General features: G+C 22.6%; 2 protein-coding genes and 1 long non-coding RNA gene across 3 annotated transcripts; 2 read left to right on the forward strand and 1 right to left on the reverse strand.

Moving 5' to 3' along the window:
- Nucleotides 1–1178: 1178 nt before the first annotated feature.
- Nucleotides 1179–4281, reverse strand: LOC129613009 (dual specificity mitogen-activated protein kinase kinase 4). Its single transcript, XM_055526884.1, has 6 exons — nucleotides 4054–4281; nucleotides 3225–3994; nucleotides 3028–3168; nucleotides 2869–2957; nucleotides 2566–2735; nucleotides 1179–1988 (listed from the first exon to the last, which is right to left on the reverse strand). Exons 1-6 carry the CDS (start codon nucleotides 4079–4081, stop codon nucleotides 1942–1944), a joined length of 1245 nt encoding a protein of 414 aa, XP_055382859.1. The 5' UTR covers nucleotides 4082–4281; the 3' UTR covers nucleotides 1179–1941.
- Nucleotides 4282–4856: 575 nt separating this feature from the next.
- Nucleotides 4857–8400, forward strand: LOC129613006 (BLOC-2 complex member HPS5 homolog). The gene is made up of 4 exons (XM_055526882.1): nucleotides 4857–5049; nucleotides 5101–5463; nucleotides 5601–6613; nucleotides 6953–8400. The coding sequence occupies exons 1-4, from the start codon at nucleotides 4966–4968 to the stop codon at nucleotides 8295–8297; spliced, it is 2805 nt and encodes a 934-aa protein (XP_055382857.1). The 5' UTR covers nucleotides 4857–4965; the 3' UTR covers nucleotides 8298–8400.
- Nucleotides 8401–12170: 3770 nt separating this feature from the next.
- On the forward strand, nucleotides 12171–14711 carry LOC129613091 (uncharacterized). Its single transcript, XR_008697291.1, has 3 exons — nucleotides 12171–12308; nucleotides 12854–13442; nucleotides 14295–14711. It is a non-coding gene; the product is annotated as an uncharacterized LOC129613091 (long non-coding RNA).
- Nucleotides 14712–20636: the final 5925 nt, after the last annotated feature.

Here is a 20636-nt window from a genome sequence, read left to right on the forward strand (position 1 = left end):
AAAATATACTATATTTTGAATATTATTTAAGTAAAATATTTAATTAAAGAGAATAAAATTGATCACTTTGGATTTTCTTAATAATAAGATAATCAAATTAATAATAATTGTAATATTTAAAAATATCCAATTATTAATAATCATAATATTTATATATTGTGCATTTTATATTTTATATAAAATTTTTTATTTAAAATATTACATATATTACGTATTTATAAATATTTCTTATATATACAAGGTATTCAATATAATAATTTTTAAACTGCTTTTATAAAACAAAATTAAAGAACAAAAGCAAAAACAAAAACAATTAATTGATAAAACTTTAAAAACCATAATGAATATTGTTTTAATAATTACATACTTTAGTAAAAATTTAATTTTTTAAGAATTGTTGAAAAACTTCGATGGAATATCATTCAATAAGTTAAAATTTATATATTATTGATATTGGACGCAAATTGGAGTTATTAAAAGCTTCAAACAATTTTTAATAATTATTTACAAACTCCATCAAAATTTTAACATAAATATTTAAAATATTGCAAATATAAAAAACAAAAAAAAAACGATATTTAAAAATAAGAAAAATTAGAAAAAATTTATTATTTAATAAGGCAGTATTAAATTGTAGATAAAAAATTTTTAAAAATAATTACTAGTTTTAAAAAATGCTTTTATCAATAATATAATTATTTATATATATATTTTTTTGTTTTTGAAAATGTTAACATTAAGAAGTTTAATATTTTATTTAATTATTTTTAGTTTTTTCTTATTTTTGTTTATAAAAATAAATTGAATTTCCTTTTATTTTTTATTTATTTCAACCCTTTTTGGTTGGTGTTGATTTGTTGGCTTTTTTTTTATTAAGAAAGCAAATTGATAGTCACGATCTTTATTTTTTTTTCTAAAGATTTGTTTTTAAAATTTTTATTTAAAAAAAAAATTTTGATGTTGTTAGTTTATCTTATACTTCCAATTTCATTAATGAAATAAATTTACTAATTTTGCAAATAAAATGTCATAAGAAACAATTTTAATAACTAAAATAAATGAAAAAATGAAATAAAATAAAAATAAAAGAAATAAAACAAATTACAAAATAAAATTTTCTGTTTATATAATATATTATGTATTTTTTTTCTAAGCAAATTTATTTAAATAATTGTACAAATAATTGAAATTAAAATTTTTTTAAAATAAAAATTCTAAATTAAACATTTAAAAAAATTACATTCCACAAAATAATATAATCGAATAGCACTTTTTTTCATATATATTGAATAATTTTTTTTTCTGACAAAAACTTAAAAATATCAAAAATACTTTTGTCAACCACTTGAACAAGTTTTATTTAAAATTAAATTTTAACATAAAAAATAAACCAAGTTTGATATTTTAATAAAAATTTTTCAAAAGCTGGAGATTATATTCCAGTGATCTCGATCCTATTGTAATTACAAAACAAAAAAAAAAAATAAACTAAAAAAATTTAGAAAAACTTAAAATCTGCTATTAAACGTAATATTTCAACTAATATTTAGTCAATTTCTAAATAAAATCTAAGATATATTAAACTTAAGTCTTAATATTTTTAACAATAATAATGCTTCTTAAGATGTACAATCAGTTTTCTTTTTTGTATTAAATATTTAGCTTTTTTTTTTTTCAAATATCTTTTACTCTCATAATTATTTTATATGATTGCTATTAAATATGCACCATATAAATTTTATTATAACATTACGAAAACAAATTTTGTTTTCTATGAATGAATAATTAAAAAATATCACCTAAGTTTTAACGGCTGACAAACAATATTTTAATTTTCATACATTTTTTTTTTATATTTTCTTTTCTTCCTTTTTTAATTTCGTTATTTTATATATAATAAATCTTTTATGTAAAATTAAAATTGAGTAATTATATTATTAGTTACTTAAGCCATATAATGTAATTTCTTTCTTGCAGACAATAGATACCTAAGGCAAGTTAAAATAAATGTAGCATTTATATGTTAAATTTCAATATAAGATGGTTAAAACATTTAATAGTAATCAAAGTAAAAATTAAATAAGAATTGAAAATTTTGATTTCTAATAAAACAATTTAAAAAAAAAAAGTTTGTAAAAAATTCTAGTGTTTGAAAAAAAGCATATTGCTGTTAATCTTTAATTTAATTACGTTTCATTAAAGCAAAATATCTATAGACCCATTTAATTATTTGATACAAATAATTTATTTTCGTAACATTTTAAATTTTTTTTTGTTTCTGAACTCGAACTTTAATTTTCCCAAATAAAAAAATCTAAAAAAAAAAATATAGATCACAGATATGAAACAGCTCTATTTATTTTATAAATTTCTATACCCGAACAACTTTAAAATACCAGAATTTAAGCCTCTATCTTATTTATACTTTTTCCAAGATTATAAAAATTTTTACTTTGATTTACTTTGAAATGTTGCAATCATCTTTCAATTTTTTTTTTATTTAACATAAAATTATTTTTTAATTATCGAATATACTTTTAAAATATAAAAAAATATGTTATTAACTTTCGGCTGGCTGATTTGTTGTGAATTGAGTGATTCCGTCCATTTCCATTGATTCTAATACATCAGTAACATATGCAGATACATCTGTAAGACTACGTTCCCCACGCTGAATGAATGGCATTTGCAACAATTTACTATATTTAGGACGTTCACTTTCATCTTTAATTAAACTTTAAAAATACAAACATTATAAACTTTAGTCTTTAACATAAAAGCTAAATTATATAAATTTTAAAGATAGAAGCACAATTTGTAACCTATTCTGTAATTTTTTGATCCTATATTCAAATTTAAGCTACTTACCAGGTATTTACAAATTCAACAAATTCTTCAGAAAATTGTAAAGTATCGTTATAAGAAGCCGCTAATCTTGGTGGGTCACCTTGAACAACCTAAGAGCAATTTAATCAGTTGTGTTAAAAAATTTGACAAATTTTGTATTACTATACGTAACGAACTTACCTGACACAGCTGCTCAAATACAGAATCCCATTTTTTATAAGGAAAAGTCCCAGTCGCAACTTCCATTAAAGTTATACCCAAAGACCAAACATCACTGCGAACGTCATAACCTTTAGCTCTTTCAGGATCAATTCGCTCAGGCTATAATTAGTATCATCGTTCACTGATTTACATTTAGATTTCAAAATTTAACTTACAGCCATGTATGGTCTACATCCAGCATCCTTTGTTTTAGCTATGGAATCAACAAGCTGCCCTGAAATGCCAAAATCACATAATTTAATATCTCCACGCTTATGCAATAAAATATTGCTTGGCTTAACATCCCTATGTATAATTTTTAATTTTTCTTTTAAATAATTTAAAGCATTAACTGTGGCTACAGTAATTTTAGCTAAAATCGATTCTGGTATACGCTGCTGTTTCCTTTCGTATATGTATTTGTAAAATTTGTCCAAAGAAGTGTCCATCAGTTCCATGCAAATCCAACAATCTCCTTCTTTAAACAAAGCCCCATAAAATTGAACTATATAATTGCAATCGTTCGATTTCATTACAACCTCCAGGTCCATTAGTAATTGTTTTTGTTCCTTTTCGTCAACTGTTGAACGTATTCGTTTAACAGCCATTACCGTTCCCGTCGTGCGAAAAACCATTTTGTTAACAGCACCAAATCCTCCCCGTCCAATTTCACCTAAATCTTCCATATCATCAGAAGTAAAATGATATTCTTCTTTTGGATTATCTCCAAGTTGAAGTTTACCACTCGCTTGTATTTTAATTCTTTCCCTTGTTCTTTCATTTAATTGTACAGCAGCAGGTGCAGAAATAGCAGCCTGAGGTATGAGTGCTGACTCACCTGTACCATCTTGTAAACTTAATGCCAGTAAACGTTTATTTCTTGTTGGTGAGGATAAATTTAATGTATTAAATCCTAAATCACTAGGTGGAGGACGAGATCTGCTACCTAAGACAATTAAAACTAAGTTAATTTTTTGATTCAATATTGAATAAGTGAAAAAGTACTTGGTTGTTTTGACATATCGTCAGCCATATTTTCTTCTGCACAGCAGCAAAATAATCACAAGTTATCTTTAAAAAACAATTTGTGTTTTACACACATTACACATAATAATAAGGTGTTCACTTAAATTTACTAAAAAATAATTTAAGAATAATATAAACTTTTCTTATAGTTTAGTTTTCTTTGGAAGATGTTAATTATTCCAAAGCAAAGCATTCGTCAGACGTCAAGTGAATTTTACTGTCAATTTTTTTCCTTTGAAATTTCGAAAAAACGAAAATTTTTTTTCTTCAAAAAATATGACAGACAATTCTGCTATGTTCAGAACTCTACAACATTCATAAAAATGAAGAACATGGGATTGATGAAATAATGACTCAAATGATATTTGAACATACAGTATTTCAGATTTTGCTTTTAAATATTCGGTTCGTTCACGACAGAGAGTTCAGTTTTAAATCAATTATTTTTTTAAGAAATAATAAAGTTCGTGAACGCGCTTTTTTCTATTTAAAATAATTTTTTAATTTTTCGACTAGTTATACATGTAACATTATAGAAAAGTATTATGCGAGTTAGGTAAAAGTGATTTTTTACATTATTATTACGGTTTTTAAAAATACTTTTCGATACTCGAAAAATAAATAGATACGAATATATTTTGGGTATGAGAGAGATTGTGTAAAAGTTTAAAAATTCGTTCGACATTGTGGAAGTGTTCCGAAAAGTGTTTGTAAAATTTTTAAGCAATGGCAACACAAAGGTTTTGACATTTTATATGTCAAAATTACATTGAAACTAGAAGGTCTGTGTTTATTTTATCTTTGTTTTTGAATTTGCTTAATTTTTATTGAATATATCAAAAATTATTGAAAATCTAAATAAGTGGAATGTGCACAATTTAAAAAATAATTATGAATGACATATTTACTTTGTCGAACTATTTCGACTATACTTCTTTAATCAATGAACCACTCAAACATACGCAAAGGATTAAGGTAAAATGAAAAAAAGTAACAAAAATATTTAGTAAAAATTTGTGTTTTTAGTATACTTGCTTTGACGCATCACCAAAATACTTCATTTTCGGAGCCACGTCTGGTAGTTTATATTTATTCAATAGAAAACCCGGATTTTGTAAATTTTTGCATTTGATTCCAACAAAATATGGACCAATTAACCAAGTTTTGATATCCCCTGGGGAAAAGTTAGTGGCTTTTGCTACAACTAAGGGCGTAATTTGTGTTTATGTTATTAATTTATCAGCTAATTCTCCGCCTCAGATAATTACTACAGGATTTAATTCAGAAATATCGCAAATAACTAGTTTGCACTGGCATGCTGATGAACGGCAGTTTTATTTTGGTGACAAAAAAGGTCAAGTGAATTTAGTAACTCTGACATATTTTATGGTAAGATGTTAAAATATATATTTTTTGAAACTAATCTATTATTTATAAAATTACTGAATTTTTAAATATTATGTCGTACATGAAACAATATGAAAATCATTTTTTGTTAGTTATATAACCCTATTTTTGATTTTAAGGGAAGAACACTGCTGAATTTGTCAGTACATCCAATATTGTTTTTGGAATCTCCAGTTGTTCAAATAAGTGACTTTGAATCTCTGCTTTTAATTTCAAATAGCACCAAATGTATTTTATGTAATACTGAATACGAAGAATATAAACAAATAGGTAATAGACCAAGGGATGGTGACTATGGGGCTTGTTTTACTATATCATCAAATGAAAATGTTTTTCCTTCCCGTATATATTGTGCAAGACCAGGATCCAGGATATGGGAAGTTGATTTGGAGGGAAATGTGCTAAAAACACATCAATTTAAACAAGCTTTGGCTTGTCCACCGATTAATTTTCCTAAAATTTACACTTCATCTACTACAAGTTCAATTATGCCGTCAAAAGATGAAAGAAACAAGTCAGAAGAAATAGCCGATAACGATAGTGATTATCAAAATAAAGAAGTAATTGAATCTGGTGACGAAGTTGGTACTATAGATGTTGTTGAGTATTATCCTCAAAATTTACAATTTGCAAAACTTCAAACTATAAGAGGTGATTTCATATTCACATACACTGATAATGGATTATATATATTTGATATGCGGCAATCAAAAGTTGTTTTGTGGTCAAACCGTTTTGATAGGATAGCAGATTGTCGAATTGTTGGGGTAGATGAAATACTTGTTTTTACAGTTGGAGGTTTTATTTATTCTATGCGATTGCAAATTTTACAAACTTTAGCTGTGGAGTTAGTTCAACAAGCCAAATATTTGGAATGTAGTTGGTTAATGAAAAAAAATTTAAAGTATTTTGCTGAGAAAGCTAAAGAAGACTACGACTTAGTACTATTAAATGATATTAAGAGTTATTTAATGAACACCAATCAATATGAACTGTTAAATGATTTGTCAGTTATATTTGATAGTATAACACAAGCTGAAAATGAGTTGAGTAGTGGGAGTGGAAGTGGAAGTATACCCATTGATAGAAGAAGTAACAGTAGCAAAAAAAGTGGAAGTAGTAATAACAAAACGTAAGTTTTTTTTTGTATTAAAATATCAGTAGTGTTGAATCATGGCAGTTTATTGTAATAAAGCCGGGTAGAAAAACATTTTAAGCATTGTAAACATTTTTTTATTTCGAAAACATTGCGTCGATAAATTATTCACTAATAACATAATCTATTCAAAAGCTTTTATTCTGAACTAACATGATCTTGAAAATACCTAAAAATAGTTTGCTAACTTTTTTGAGTATGCGCCGTTAGTTATGTTACATTTCAATTTCATTAATATTCTATTTTTGTATTCTAAAATAAAAATTAAACGTCAAATGTTCAAAATGAAATATATAAAATTTTTTTGCATTGTAGTGATTTGGATCAACAGAGCATTAATAGTACGCTAAATGGAAGTGAGAACGGTGTTTATATTTTAGAAAATGCATTTTGTGATAATCTAAAACTTAATTCAGACCGTGAAAAACATTTTAAAGACGCACTTTTAACAGTGACTGGAAAATTTGGCAAAAATATTATCAAATATAAATTTAACATATTTAGTGATGAACAAAAAAAACTAGTAAATGACTTAATACCATCATCAGTTTCGGCAGTAAAATCAGTTGTATCCACAGCTTCTGGTCAAACAGGTAGTTCAAACAATCAGCTTAATTCAGAAATTATTTCGTCAGAAGAAAGAGATTTACATTATCAAAATATCAATTTTACTATGGATTCTAAAGATGATGAAGAAATCGTTGTGAAAAAATCGTCTCGAAAAGTGGCAGCGACATCTGATAATGACACAATCAATACCCTTGCTATAACTAATGAAGAGAAAACCATTTATAATTTATTTTTAATATGCCGATCTTCAAAAATAAGTAATACAAATTTTTTAGATCGGTACAGTTGTGTATTTGATTTGTATACTTCAAATGAAATAATAAATATACTTAATAAATTGGAAAAAGTAATGCGGGAGCATGGTGATGCAGAAATAGATGCAAAAGCTAATTGCTATGAAATGTACTTTAATTATTTAAAACCAGAGTTAATATATGAATTTGACAAAGAGTCCCTGGAATACATAATTAATGGATTTTGCCTCTTGAATACGCAAACATCAACACCTAGTGGTTCGACTCAAAATCAAACAATAATTAGATGTGATTCCTGTGATTTTCCTGTACGTTTTAGTAATAGCTGTCGTTATCATGAGCTTGGTGAGGTCTTATTTAAATTTTTATGGTCACGTAATGACCAACAACGCTGTTTTGATATATTAAAACAAGTTCCAGCAATGTTTGATGTTATTTGTCGTTTTTATATAACTGATATGAATTTTGCAAAAGTGATTCCAATTTCATTAAATTATTGCTCAGCACCAGTTTTTGAAGAAGCTGCAAAATACTATGATATAACAGCATGGAATAAATGTTTCGAAATATTTGCAATGATACAAAAAGGACAATTTAATTGTATTAACTGTGAAAAAGTTGTTAATATTAATGTTGATCGACATTTCTTTTACACGTGGAATTGTTTCTTAAATTTAGCTCTACAATTTTTAGATTCCGAAATAATTTTAGATTATATAGAAAATTATGCTCATCTTATACCAAATGACGCTATAGATAAAGATTTTTACCTTAAATGCTTAGCAAATGCTTCTATTGATTATGATCATGAATATAGTAACGATTCATTTTACTAAATATTTTCGTATATACATACATATGCTCATATATTTACAAATATTGTATTAAATCAATAATTTATTAATTGATAATGCTATTATTAAATAATTAGATATTTATTTCATAATACAATTTGGTGATTGTTTGATCACGAAATATTTTTAAAATATAAAATTTTTAATTTATAAAAATTTTTTAATTATATTATACAATCCTAAAAATAAAATTTAAAACTAAAATTTATTTATTCACTTAATTGACCAATATGATATCAAAAATGTATTTATTCAAAAACTGTTAATATTATCAAAAATAATTAACACTTTTTAAACCTAATTTAAGTGCTGATCTATACGTTTCCTTATTTATTTTATGATTTATTAGTTTAATCTGTATAATGTAAGAATAATCAATTAAATATTTGTTTAAAGTTTGACATGACCAAAAATTAAAATAATACTAGCGTCCTTTCAAATATTTTAATGGAAAACAAAAATTTATTTGCTTATATAAATACTTTAGAGAAATAACAAATTGTAGCTTTAATTGTATATAATTATATTTAAAGAAAATATTGTTTAAATACTTTAATAATATCAAAGATTTGTAATATTTTGCTTCAGTTTTGCAACTATGCTTTTTCAATTATTTGTTTAAAAAAAAAAAGAAAGCAAAAGCTAAAAAATATTAAAAATAGTTTTTTTAATTGTTCAACTAAAATTATTTTAAAAAGCTTGTTTGCAATTTTTAATTTTTTTAAGAAAAATTTCATTGTTTTACTTTTCAATCCGGAGAAAAGTTTTGATAAAATGTGACCGTCAAATGTTTTAACTAATTAATTTTTTAATAATTTAATTAACCAATTTCTTTTTTAATAATGAAAATTATTAAAAAACAATTGGTTAATTAAATTATTACTTCCCTCATACTGTTTCTAAAAATTTTTAAATTATAGATTTCACGCTCAATATTTATAAAGCTGATTTAAAAACTAAATAAACATTAACATTATTTTTAGCGGTCACAAATAGCTTATAAGTATAAATTGTGTAAATTAATTCGACTGATATTTACTTCATAATAATTAATTTTAAATAAAAAATTAAATTAAACTGAGAAAGATTCAAAATAATTAAAACAATAATAACATAATCTTTAAAATACAATAAAATATAAATTATCCCTTATACATACAAAAAATATTTCAATACAGTATTTATGCCAAAAAAAAATCTTGCTATAAATAACTCAGAAAAGAAAATTATGTGTACCAAGGAATAAATTAATAGAAATTAATAAATTAAGAATTAATTCAAAAATTATATATATACATATTAAATTTTACAATATAATAAATATTCAAAATAATAAAAGTTAATAAAATATTTTTTTAGGATAGTTTTGAGTAAATAAAAAGGGGTTCTTCCTTTTCATCTTTAAAATACCAATAAAAAGTATTGATTCAAGTTATATAATATTAATAATAATAATAATGGTATACTCATATTTATCAGAAGTATATAAAAATTTTACTAAGAAAGAAAACTCAAATTGTATTTCATTTCAACAATAATATATTTCAAAATAGTTCATACATAATATATTATGTGAATATTAAGTTACTAATATAAACTACCAAAAAAAAAACATAGAATTGAATTTTATTTATTTTAATTTATATATTTATTTTATTTTATATTACAGTTTAATAAAACTATTTCGAAATATTTCATATGATATCGCTTGCAGTCTTAAGAATATAATCTTTAAAATAACTTTCTTCAACAAATTTTACATTGATGTAAGGGCTTAGTTCATGAAATTCCACATCCTATTTTAGAAATAAATCAAAATGATAAGTTTAAATTAATATTATATATTTAGTTTTAAACAATATTGTAAAAACTTTTTTTATATTTTGAAATATTCACCTTTTGTACAATATTATTTTCAATATTTGCTATAATATTTAATTTTAATTTTAAATTTTCCTTTGCTGCTTTCATTATATTTAACAAATATTGTTCATCAAATAATCCAATTATATAAATATATTTTATGTTTGTTGTTTTTAAAAAATTTAAAAATTTTATTGAATTTGTTTCAAAACTATTAAAATATCCGGAATAATTAAGTATAAAACTAATTTTTAAAATTTTTAAATATTTTAAATCATTAAGAATTATCCAGTCTAAATTCCAAAAATCATAAAAAGAAATCAAATGTAATTCTTCTAAATTTATTAAGTTTATAATATCTTGTAATATCACATTACTATAATATGATGAAACATTAGTTTTATGTAATTTTAAAGTTTTTATAGTTTTTGGGAATTTACTAATGTTAGTAATCTCATAAAAATTTTCTTTAATTGATAATTTTTCTAAATTTTTAATATTTTCAACAAATTTTAAAAAAATATTTCTATTATCTGTACTTATAGCTAAATTTTGAACTGGTATTTTAAAATTTTCACATATTGTGTTAAAATTTAAAATTTGAACATTAGGTTCGAAAATGGAACGTATATCGAGTGTATGTATATTAATTAAATTTCTACATATAGTAAAAAAATATTTTGGTTTAATTGAATTATTCTTGAATAAAATTAAAATTTTTAATTTATTAAATTTTTCAATATATTTTCCAGTTATATAATTACAATCTGTTAAATCTAAATGTATTAAATTTTTGCATTTAAATGCAAATGTTTTTAATAGTTTATTTGGTTTTTCATTATTTTTCACATGCAGCTGTAATTTTTTTAATTTTTCTATATTTTTTGATTTTAAAATCAATTTATTAAGTGTATTATAATATTCAATTTCTAATTCATTTTCCAATTTTATTGTAAAATTATTTAAATGTTTACAATATTTCATTATAAATTTGAATATTCTTATTATTTCAATATTATTTTCTATCACAATAAATTCCATTTCCTGAATATATTTTCCAATTATTTTGAATGCATTTTCAATATCTGTAATATTCCAATTGTTAAAATACTTAATTGAAAATTTTCGATAATTTTTTGAAAAAGTTGCTTTTCTAGTTAAATTAGCCATCAGAAATCTAATTTGATCTTTAAGTTCTAAATAAGAGAAGATTTCATTTAAACAATAATCATCTAATCTTAAATATTCAATTGTATTTAAATCCATTTTAATATAATAAAAGTAAAATTAAAAAAAAAATATAATAAATATTTTTTTGTTTTTGAAAAAAAAACGAAAATAAGAAAAAAAATAATAATTAAATAAGTCTTAATATCACTGGTTCTTTTTATAAACTGATCGTTTTTATTTTGTTTATAAATTAATTCGTAAATGAACTAGGGAGCAAGTATTGGATTGATAGGAAGACTTAGATTTGATATGACTACTTATTTATTTCATTTATACTGCAAATTTTCTGATAGCTTGCTTTTTGTTTTTATAATTTTTGAATTGAGTAGATAAGGAATTTAAAAAAAGAACAAAGTACTAAATACTATCTTTACGTTTTTATAATTTTATTTTATTTATAAAAAGTTTTTTTGTTTTTTTTTTTCACCAACTTAAATTAAAAATATTTGTTTGGAGATACATACGTACGTATATTTGAGAATGTTATAAAGTGTGTTCACGTTTTAGTTTTACTTACATTAATTCATTCATATTTGTTTATAACTTTCGATAAACGTAAATTAAAAAATGATAATATAAAAGTTATTATTTCTTATTTATTTTAAACGAACTTTAAAAGAAAGAGAAAAAATTTTTTAATGAGCATGATAACATTAAATTAATCTTTTATTTGATTATACTTATAAACAAAGTGTTTAAGACTATATATGTAATTAATCCAATTCAGAGGATTGAGATTTCTTAGGTTTTACTTGAGGCAGTTTGAGTTATTAAGTGTGTTTAAATAGTTACAAATTTATTTGGTTGTTGAACTGTAAAATATGTAGTGTTTTTACTTTAATGTGTAAAGTACTACTTTAACCCTCATTTACGGGTTAAAAAATATTTGATAAACTTGTAGTAAGTACAATTTTTATATAAATTTGTTAAAAATTTAAATCAAGAGCAATATTAGTGTAAAGATCATTTTAATTTTAGAGTATAATTTTGTTTTTATGATTCATCCAAAGAATATTGAAAATTTCTGATTAAAATTGCAGACTACAATACAAAGTTCAATTACACAATTTTATTTTAACATTATTTCTGCCACAACTTTCATTTTCATTTACATTCATACACGTACACTTAATAATATTGGAACTGGAAGTGCTTTTAAGTCATTAATCCCAATTTACATTTATTATATATGAACAGTAGTAGTATTATTTTGCTCTTCGGTTCCATTATCTCGGAATTTTTAAAAAATTTTTTTTTTCAATTCAAGGTTTCTTGAAATTGATAAATTATTTTTTGTTGAAATTTCTATAATCAAATTATTTTAATTTACAAAATTTAATATAATCAGTACTAATTGAATTATAATAAAAAAAGGTTCTTTCTCTATAAATAATTAAAATGATAAAAAATCTTATTTTATTCATCATAATTTTAATTTATTTTAGTAATTCGATTCAATCATTAGAATTTAATGATTTACAAGGTGATTTGAATATTTTAGAAGCATTCGGTTTTAAAACTATAAACAATGATAATTTAAGTACATATATACGTTTAAAACAAAGTTATAATAATACAAATGCATATTATTGGAGAAGTGGTGGTTCATCTGAAATTCGAAAATTAAAATCATTTGCATTTGAATGTGTTTTTCGTATTGATGAAAATATTTTAAATAATTTACATAAAAATGAATTTATAATATTTTCATTAGAAAATGTTCAAGGTTCAAAAAATATTTTTGAAATTGGTTTAGATCAACAGCATTCATTAAAATTTAGTATTAAAAGTCAAAATTATAATGATAGTACGACAACATTTGATAAAGTTGGTGCAGGTAGTTGGCATAAATTATTATTATCATATGAAAATGGTAAAATTGAATATTGGTTCGATTGTATGTCAAAACAAATAGCAGAACAAATTTATCCAATTGAATTGGAAGTGCGTCATAGTTCAGCAATTGATTTTTTTGTTTTTATGGTTGGATATTTTAATGAAAATGGAGTTGCGGTTCGAAGAAATTTTGGAAATGTAAGTTTTTTTTTTTTGGTAAAATTTTTTATTATTATGGAAATTTTATTGTTTTTGGAAACTATTTTTTATTTGATGATGTATAAGTTTGATAAAGTGATTTTTAGTTAATTTTAATAAAGTACATTCGAATCGGCTCTCTAGCTCGTCGCAAAATTGCATGATTTTCGCTATTTATCTACATTTCTTATTAGTTTTGCATAAGCACAAATTTAATTTTTAAGTAAATTTTTTACTTATGAGGCAATAAGGTAAAAATTTTATGTAGAAGTGTAAATAAAATTTCCTAATAAATAATTGAGGGGCTCAGAAGCAAAGTGGCCTAACCATTACTCCCAAAATTTTTGCTCTTTGCTTGTGAGCCCCTTATTTTTTCTTGAAATTTTTGAAATAAAAATTAAGTACAAATGAATTAAGGCAAGGAAAACAACTGAATACAATGAATTTATTTTTATTCACAAAAGGAGTTTATCTTATATGTAGTGTTTAAATTAATCCTTATATATTATATACGTAGCTATGTTGAAAAATAATAGCCAATTGAGCGTACTCCTTGAATTAGAATTAAAAGTTATTTAATTGCGTGTTTTGCACTAAATAAATTCAAAGAAATTAAGGTATCAAATTTACATTGTAATTTTTTTTAATTCAGAATTAGTAAATTTATACATAAGTGTCCGAGAAAATAATGCAATTGAAATAAAGAAGTATCAAAGTGTTAGCCAAAAACTTTTTTAAAATTATAGAAATTTTTATTGCAATATTGAAAATTAAGCAAAATTTTATATTAAAGTGATTACACACATTATAAATAAATTTATACTTAAATAATTTTTTTTTTTATATTTTTAGTTGGATATTTCAAAATTGAAATTTTATAGTGGATATTTGCGGCCATCTGAATGGAATTGTTGTGATGTACCAAATGTTTGCAAATAAATTGAATTCCACAATTTTATATAATATTATTTTGCTTTTATAAATTTCATTTATAATAAATTATTAGTTAGTATGATTTGATTTATATATTATGTACCCTATGTTACCAATATTAGTTTTGTAATTTCATACAACAGTTTTGTAGATTTCGATTTGTAAAACGTAATACTCTAAACAGTTGCGATCAAAAAGGCAAAATATTGAAATTAAATTGTAAGAAACCTCAGAAACAGCCAAATCAATTATTTTAAAATTTTCAAAATACATTATGTATATGTGTTTGTTTATATATCGCTGTTTAGTTTGATTTCGTTTATATTGATTTGAATTAAAAAATACTTTTTTATTTTAAAGAATAACGAAAACTTAATAAAATAATTTTTGATTACCTAGATAATGAAATATTCTTAAAATTTATCGAAATTAATTGAATCTCAATTTTTTTTATAAATATTTTGTTAAAAGTTATCATAAAAGCTTAGATAATAAATTTTTTATAAAAAATTTTCCAAATTTTTTTGTAATTTTTTGGTTATGATTTTTCTATACTAAAACTCTTTAATATTTTTTTTTGTTTTGTTACTTTATAATCTTTTCATTTAAAGTAATAATTAAAAAGTTTATATAAGTGGTGGGTATAATCTTATAGAGAAAGTTCTATCGTTCAAAACTGACCAATAAAATTATTAACGTTTCTATGGAAAAATTTTGTAAGATTTTTTTTTTTGTTATTTTATATAGTTTAACCAACTTATAAGAGTAAATATAAACTATATATTATTTGTATATATACATATATTTTTTAAATTTATACCAGTGGTGTAAAATTTATTTTCGTCGTTTCAATTTTAAACTTTACAGGACCATAGAACAAATAATTATGTTATTGGAATTTCTTTTTCACATTAAACTTGTATAGGTAGCAAACGACGGCCGAAAAATTTTAAACTTTTTATTAGAATTTCATGCAAATAATATTTTTTGACATTGCAATTTTACTTTTATTGCTCTTCTTAAAATATAATATTTCGATTGTTTCGATTTTTTTTAATATTTTTCTTCTCTTGCTCTTTATACATTAGTAATATATGGATGTAGATATACATAAAACTTTAAAGTCATTTAAGATCCACGGTAGTAGAAATTGGTGTTGGGTTAGTGTTAAGGTTTCACTGTAACTTTAATAAATTTAAGTTAATATCGTATACCAATTAAATTTAATTGATATTTTCATATATTATGAATGATATGTTCTAGGATAACACGAGTATGTAGTAGTTCTATGAAATTGTGTCAATATATTAAAATTTTTTATAAATACAATTGTTAATTTACATTTATAAAAAAATTTTTATAATTATTTAACGCTAAAAGTTGCAATGCAATCAGTGTTCCTACTCGGTAAAAATAAAATGTATCCCATTTCCAGAAAAAAATTTTCCAAAATGTATTCAGCCTCTTAAAGTAGAATTATTTTACTAAGTCATCTTATTTTGTACAAATTGACTCATAATTAATATTAATTTATTTTATTCAATAATATGAGTTTTATTATTTATAGTAAATTCTATAATAAATCTCATACAACTTCTTTCACATTGTAAATGTAAAATTTAAAGTCATAAAATTTAGGTTTTGTATTTACGTTAAAGATGATTCACCATGAAAACGGACAAATGGATACAATTGTATTCAAGTGGAAACGCTGAATGCAATTACCAATCCATGTTGCCTTCACATAAAAAGTTCTCTAGCCTTAACTTTAATTTTTGTAATTATTAATTTTTTATAGTAATTTTTGAAAAACACTGATTTGCAGAGAAATTTGAAAATAAAGTGTAAAACTTAAAGAAAAATTTAAAGTTTATATAAAATATAAAAGTGAAATAAAAAAAAAAGTAAACCAATTTGGGTTAATATTATTTAATATCTAAAATTTGTAAAAATATTTTCAAAATATTGAATAAAGTATTAAAGCATCAAAAATAGTTTTTGTTATAAGAAAAGTTTCCGCAATAAGGTTTTATGGAAATGGGTGAAAAAATAAGAAAAAAATCAGCTTAGGCATAAAAAGTCTTCAAAATACTTTAAAAGTTAAAACTATTTACAGACGAAAATATTTTTGTTTTTGTTAATTTAAAAATTTTTCATACTTTTCCTGCAAAAGTTTAGTTTTTCCTTCATGTATCTAACAAGCGGCATTCTTTTTCGAAAATGCAGCTGGTCATACAATAAAGATAAATATGGTGCCAGCTATTGCGATATGATAATGCAGTTTTTTGTGCCAAAATTGCAAGATATGAATGTGAACGGTACATAGTTTCAACGAGACGGTGGCAAATGCAATACAGCCCGAGAAACAATTCAATTACTGTATGAGTCATTTTCTAGTTGTGTAATTTCCCGTTTTGGTGATCAGAACTGGCCGCCTAGATCATGCGATGCCAAGAAGCCGACGACCATTCACTTCTTGAAAGAGGAAATTTAGCGCTGTATCAACGAAATTCAGTCACATGTATGCAAAACGATCATGGAAAATTTCAACGAAAGAGTGCATACGTTCCAGCAAAGTCGTGGAGACCATTTACCCCATATGCTGTACAATACATAACCTTATCACTACTATTTAAATATAAATCAATAAAAAATTTACAATTTTTAATTTTAAAACCTGTGTTTTCTATATAAAAATTACTTCTTGCGTGAATTTCGGAACACCTTTTTATATGCATTGCAGCTTCATATGCATATTGAAGCCATATGAGTTACTTGTACTAATTAAATTTGAAATTTTGATTTATAAATTCAATAAATAACATAGTAAATTTTTAAGAAAACGCATTCAAGTAAATAATATAAGAGTTTAAGATTTTTTTTATGGTTTCATTTCATTCAAGTTCCTAAAATTCAAAAATATATTCATATTTTTTATGTATGGTAAAATATTGTAAATTAAGAGTAAAATTTCAATAATTTCACAAAATTTTATTAGGTTTACTTTTTGTAGATGGTAATTATTGTTTTTATGTAAAAATTTTTTGAAATGCGGCTAGTATTCACTGAACACATATAACATTTACACCAAAACTTAATAAGGTATCCTTAATTCAAAACTTATACAAAAAAGCACATTCATTATATTTCGATACACACGTAACAACTCGATTTTATCTCTATAGAAATAGCATCTTAATTATATCAACATTTTTGGGCATAATTTTAGATTTCAAATGAATGTATGTCAAATATGTAGAGCTTCATTTTTAGTACCAATATTTTTGTTAGCATAGAAATTGCTTAAATGGAACTGATAATATTTTTTTTTTTGTAATGTACGTGAATTAAGCTAATTTAAGTTTTCATTCATAAAATCGCAAAATTTTATACTAATGAATATAGTGACAAACACACACATATTTATATTTTTCTTACTGTTATTGAAATAGTAAATATTAGAAATCAAAATTTTCCACCACGAAAATGTTAAATATAATTGGGTATTGTGATGTTGTAAATTGTGAACAAATATTAGAAATATAATCTAGGCGTATTGTCTATATTAGAAATTTTTTCATACATAAATGAATTAGGTATATATGAATTTTTAATGCATTTAGAAAATTCGTTTATTGTTTTTGCATTTGTAGTGATTTTTGTTTAAAGAAATGAAAGTAAAGAGAACTATTTATGCATTTTTCATAATTATTCAAATTTGTGAAAATTTTTTCAAGTATAGTTATAGTAATGAATTCGGTTTGTTATAAAAACGAGGTCTTCACAAAAATGTATTCAAAATAATTATAAATTTTTAAGTACATAAAAACTTTTATGATAATTTATTAAAATTCGGGTATAATACCTATTCTCGTTATGTTTGGTAGTGAACTCGAAATTTAAGTATTTGAGGCATTGAAAACTTATAAACAATCCTCAATATTAATCAAGGATTTTGTTATTATTTTTATAATTTAAACGACTCTTGGTAGAATTTACATTAATTTTTGGAAATTGGTTTAACTAAAACTATTGTGAATTGATTGAATTTCTACTGTAATGTCGGTATCTACATCTCCGTATAACAGTATTTAAGGTACCTATACATTCCCAAATTATTTCGTAAAATTCGCGTATCTTATCATATTTTAAATTGGTGTATTTATTTTTCTATTTTTATTTTGCCTATTCGAAAATTATATATTTTGTAATAAATTGAAAGCGATTTATTATTTTTAATATTTATAATTAAATTAAATTAATCCAAATTAAATATAAATCGTTTGTATTATCATATTTCAAAAATAATAGCATAATTGAACAAAATGAAAATTTTAATGATTTCTTTTATTATAAAATTAAAAACAAAAATTATTATTTAAAATGTGTTCTGTTCAGCAAGGATCTTGCAGTTAACATTTGTTATTAATTAACCAATTAAATCAAACGCAAAGTTTATCTATGGTGCTTTTCAATTTTCAATTGAACATTTTTTTTTCTTTTATTTTAATGTTTGTATTATGTGAAACAAAAATTATTAATGAAATGTAGATTTGCTATCAAAATTATAAAGTACATACGTCAAATTAATTTCTTACTTGCGATCAGGCTCTTAAAAAATGAAGTCTTAATACTTAATATTGTTTTTAAAGAAACTATTGATGTTGGGAGAAAAATTTTGATTTATAATAGACATCAAACTTAATATTGTTATTACAAAATTTACGATATTTCGTTACATTCGATACATTCGGTACAAAATATTTGAATTCGGATATTTATTGGAAAAAATTGAACGAAATATTGAAATTTAATACATTTTAGCGGAATATATGTAGAATGTACATTTAAACTGCCTTGAAAATTACACAAATGAGGTGAAATTTATGACATTTAACCCTGCAGTAAATTTAATTTTTTCCGAACACCAATAGAATGTACTATAACATTATAATAATCAAAAGAAATTACTCAATTTATGTACAGTTTATATGTTTTTACTATACATATATATAAACTATACTCGTATTACTAAATTAGTCTGATAAGAAATATGTCATCAAATTTTGACAACTCTTCTAACTCCTACTCTACAACTACTACTGCATTTTTAATATTAAGATTAGCTTCTTTTATAAAATTGATATATTTTTGAACGACATTTTTATATTATGCAAATTGATGAAAATTAATGAAATCAATGTAATTTTTAATAAAATAGACCCTCAAGGTATGCAATTTTTTTTACATTTTATAATGATTTTTATTTTCAATCCGCTAGTATTGGGTTACTCTTTATTGGCAATTGCAAAATTTGTAGAAATTTTGATTCATATGGCATTAAAATAACTTTCAGCTCATAGGTATAGTATACGATTATATACTGTATATATACCTTATTACATATTTCAATTTTAAAGATTCAGAATCGGATTAATAATGATAATATTATTAATCGAAAAATTTTTTGAATAATTTTTTACGGCTCTTTGCTTTTTAAAACCCATAATTCAATTATCTAAATAGAATTGTCAATTTATCCTATATAAGAAGGTGTAACTATGCGTAATTGAGATTTACTTATTCCTATGTGGTTACCTTAAAAATATGTTTTTTTTTGTCTTTTAAATTATATGAACTACATTGTTATTATGTAAACATATAAAATATATTGAAATTTCTTATATAAGGAAATAGTATAATAAGTATACAAATATATAATAGGCTTTTGTGTATGTTGTGCGTTTATTATAATATTTTTTGTTATATATATGTATAAGGAATTAATATAAATGGAATTTTAATAAAGATTTATTCAGAAATTATTAAAATATTAGATTTATATTTCATTTAAAATTATATAACAATAGATGAAAATATTGAAGTAGATTTCTCATATTTCATTCAATTTTATATTATTATATTATATATAAAAGTATAGATCGTATATAATTATATATAATTATTACAATTTGGGATAATTTAAAATGCTAAAGTTAATGGAATATATTAAGTAAATATGCGGTTTAAACATCAAAGCGTAATATATAGGTTTTGTGTTATGATCCTTTTGTATTGGGTATATGCGTGTTCAGTGTTGGTCTTAAAAGGTTTTTTTTGTTTTCATAATAAAATATTCTTATATTAAATATACATTGTGTCCATACATAGTCTTATGTTATTAATTTTATGGAATAATATTTGAAATATTTACAAAATGCCTTTGTAGATTTTTGAAAAAAAACAAAAGAAATTAGTGGT

This window comes from Condylostylus longicornis, unplaced genomic scaffold, assembly GCF_029603195.1.
Source record: "Condylostylus longicornis isolate FDR11 unplaced genomic scaffold, ASM2960319v2 ptg000080l, whole genome shotgun sequence".
NCBI lineage: Eukaryota > Metazoa > Arthropoda > Insecta > Diptera > Dolichopodidae > Condylostylus > Condylostylus longicornis.

What these genes read in the sequence shown, in the direction of transcription:
- LOC129613006 (XM_055526882.1), top strand. Translation starts at nt 4,966, where the DNA reads ATGAATGACATATTTACTTTGTCGAACTATTTCGACTATACTTCTTTA. An exon ending in AACATACGCAAAGGATTAAG is followed by an intron (nt 5,050 to 5,100) that starts GTAAAATGAAAA and finishes TTGTGTTTTTAG; the next exon opens with TATACTTGCTTTGACGCATC. An exon ending in TAACTCTGACATATTTTATG is followed by an intron (nt 5,464 to 5,600) that starts GTAAGATGTTAA and finishes TTTGATTTTAAG; the next exon opens with GGAAGAACACTGCTGAATTT.
- LOC129613009 (XM_055526884.1), bottom strand. Translation starts at nt 4,081, where the DNA reads ATGGCTGACGATATGTCAAAACAACCAA. An exon ending in CGATATGTCAAAACAACCAA is followed by an intron (nt 3,995 to 4,053) that starts GTACTTTTTCAC and finishes TAATTGTCTTAG; the next exon opens with GTAGCAGATCTCGTCCTCCA. An exon ending in TATTTGAGCAGCTGTGTCAG is followed by an intron (nt 2,958 to 3,027) that starts GTAAGTTCGTTA and finishes AATTGCTCTTAG; the next exon opens with GTTGTTCAAGGTGACCCACC.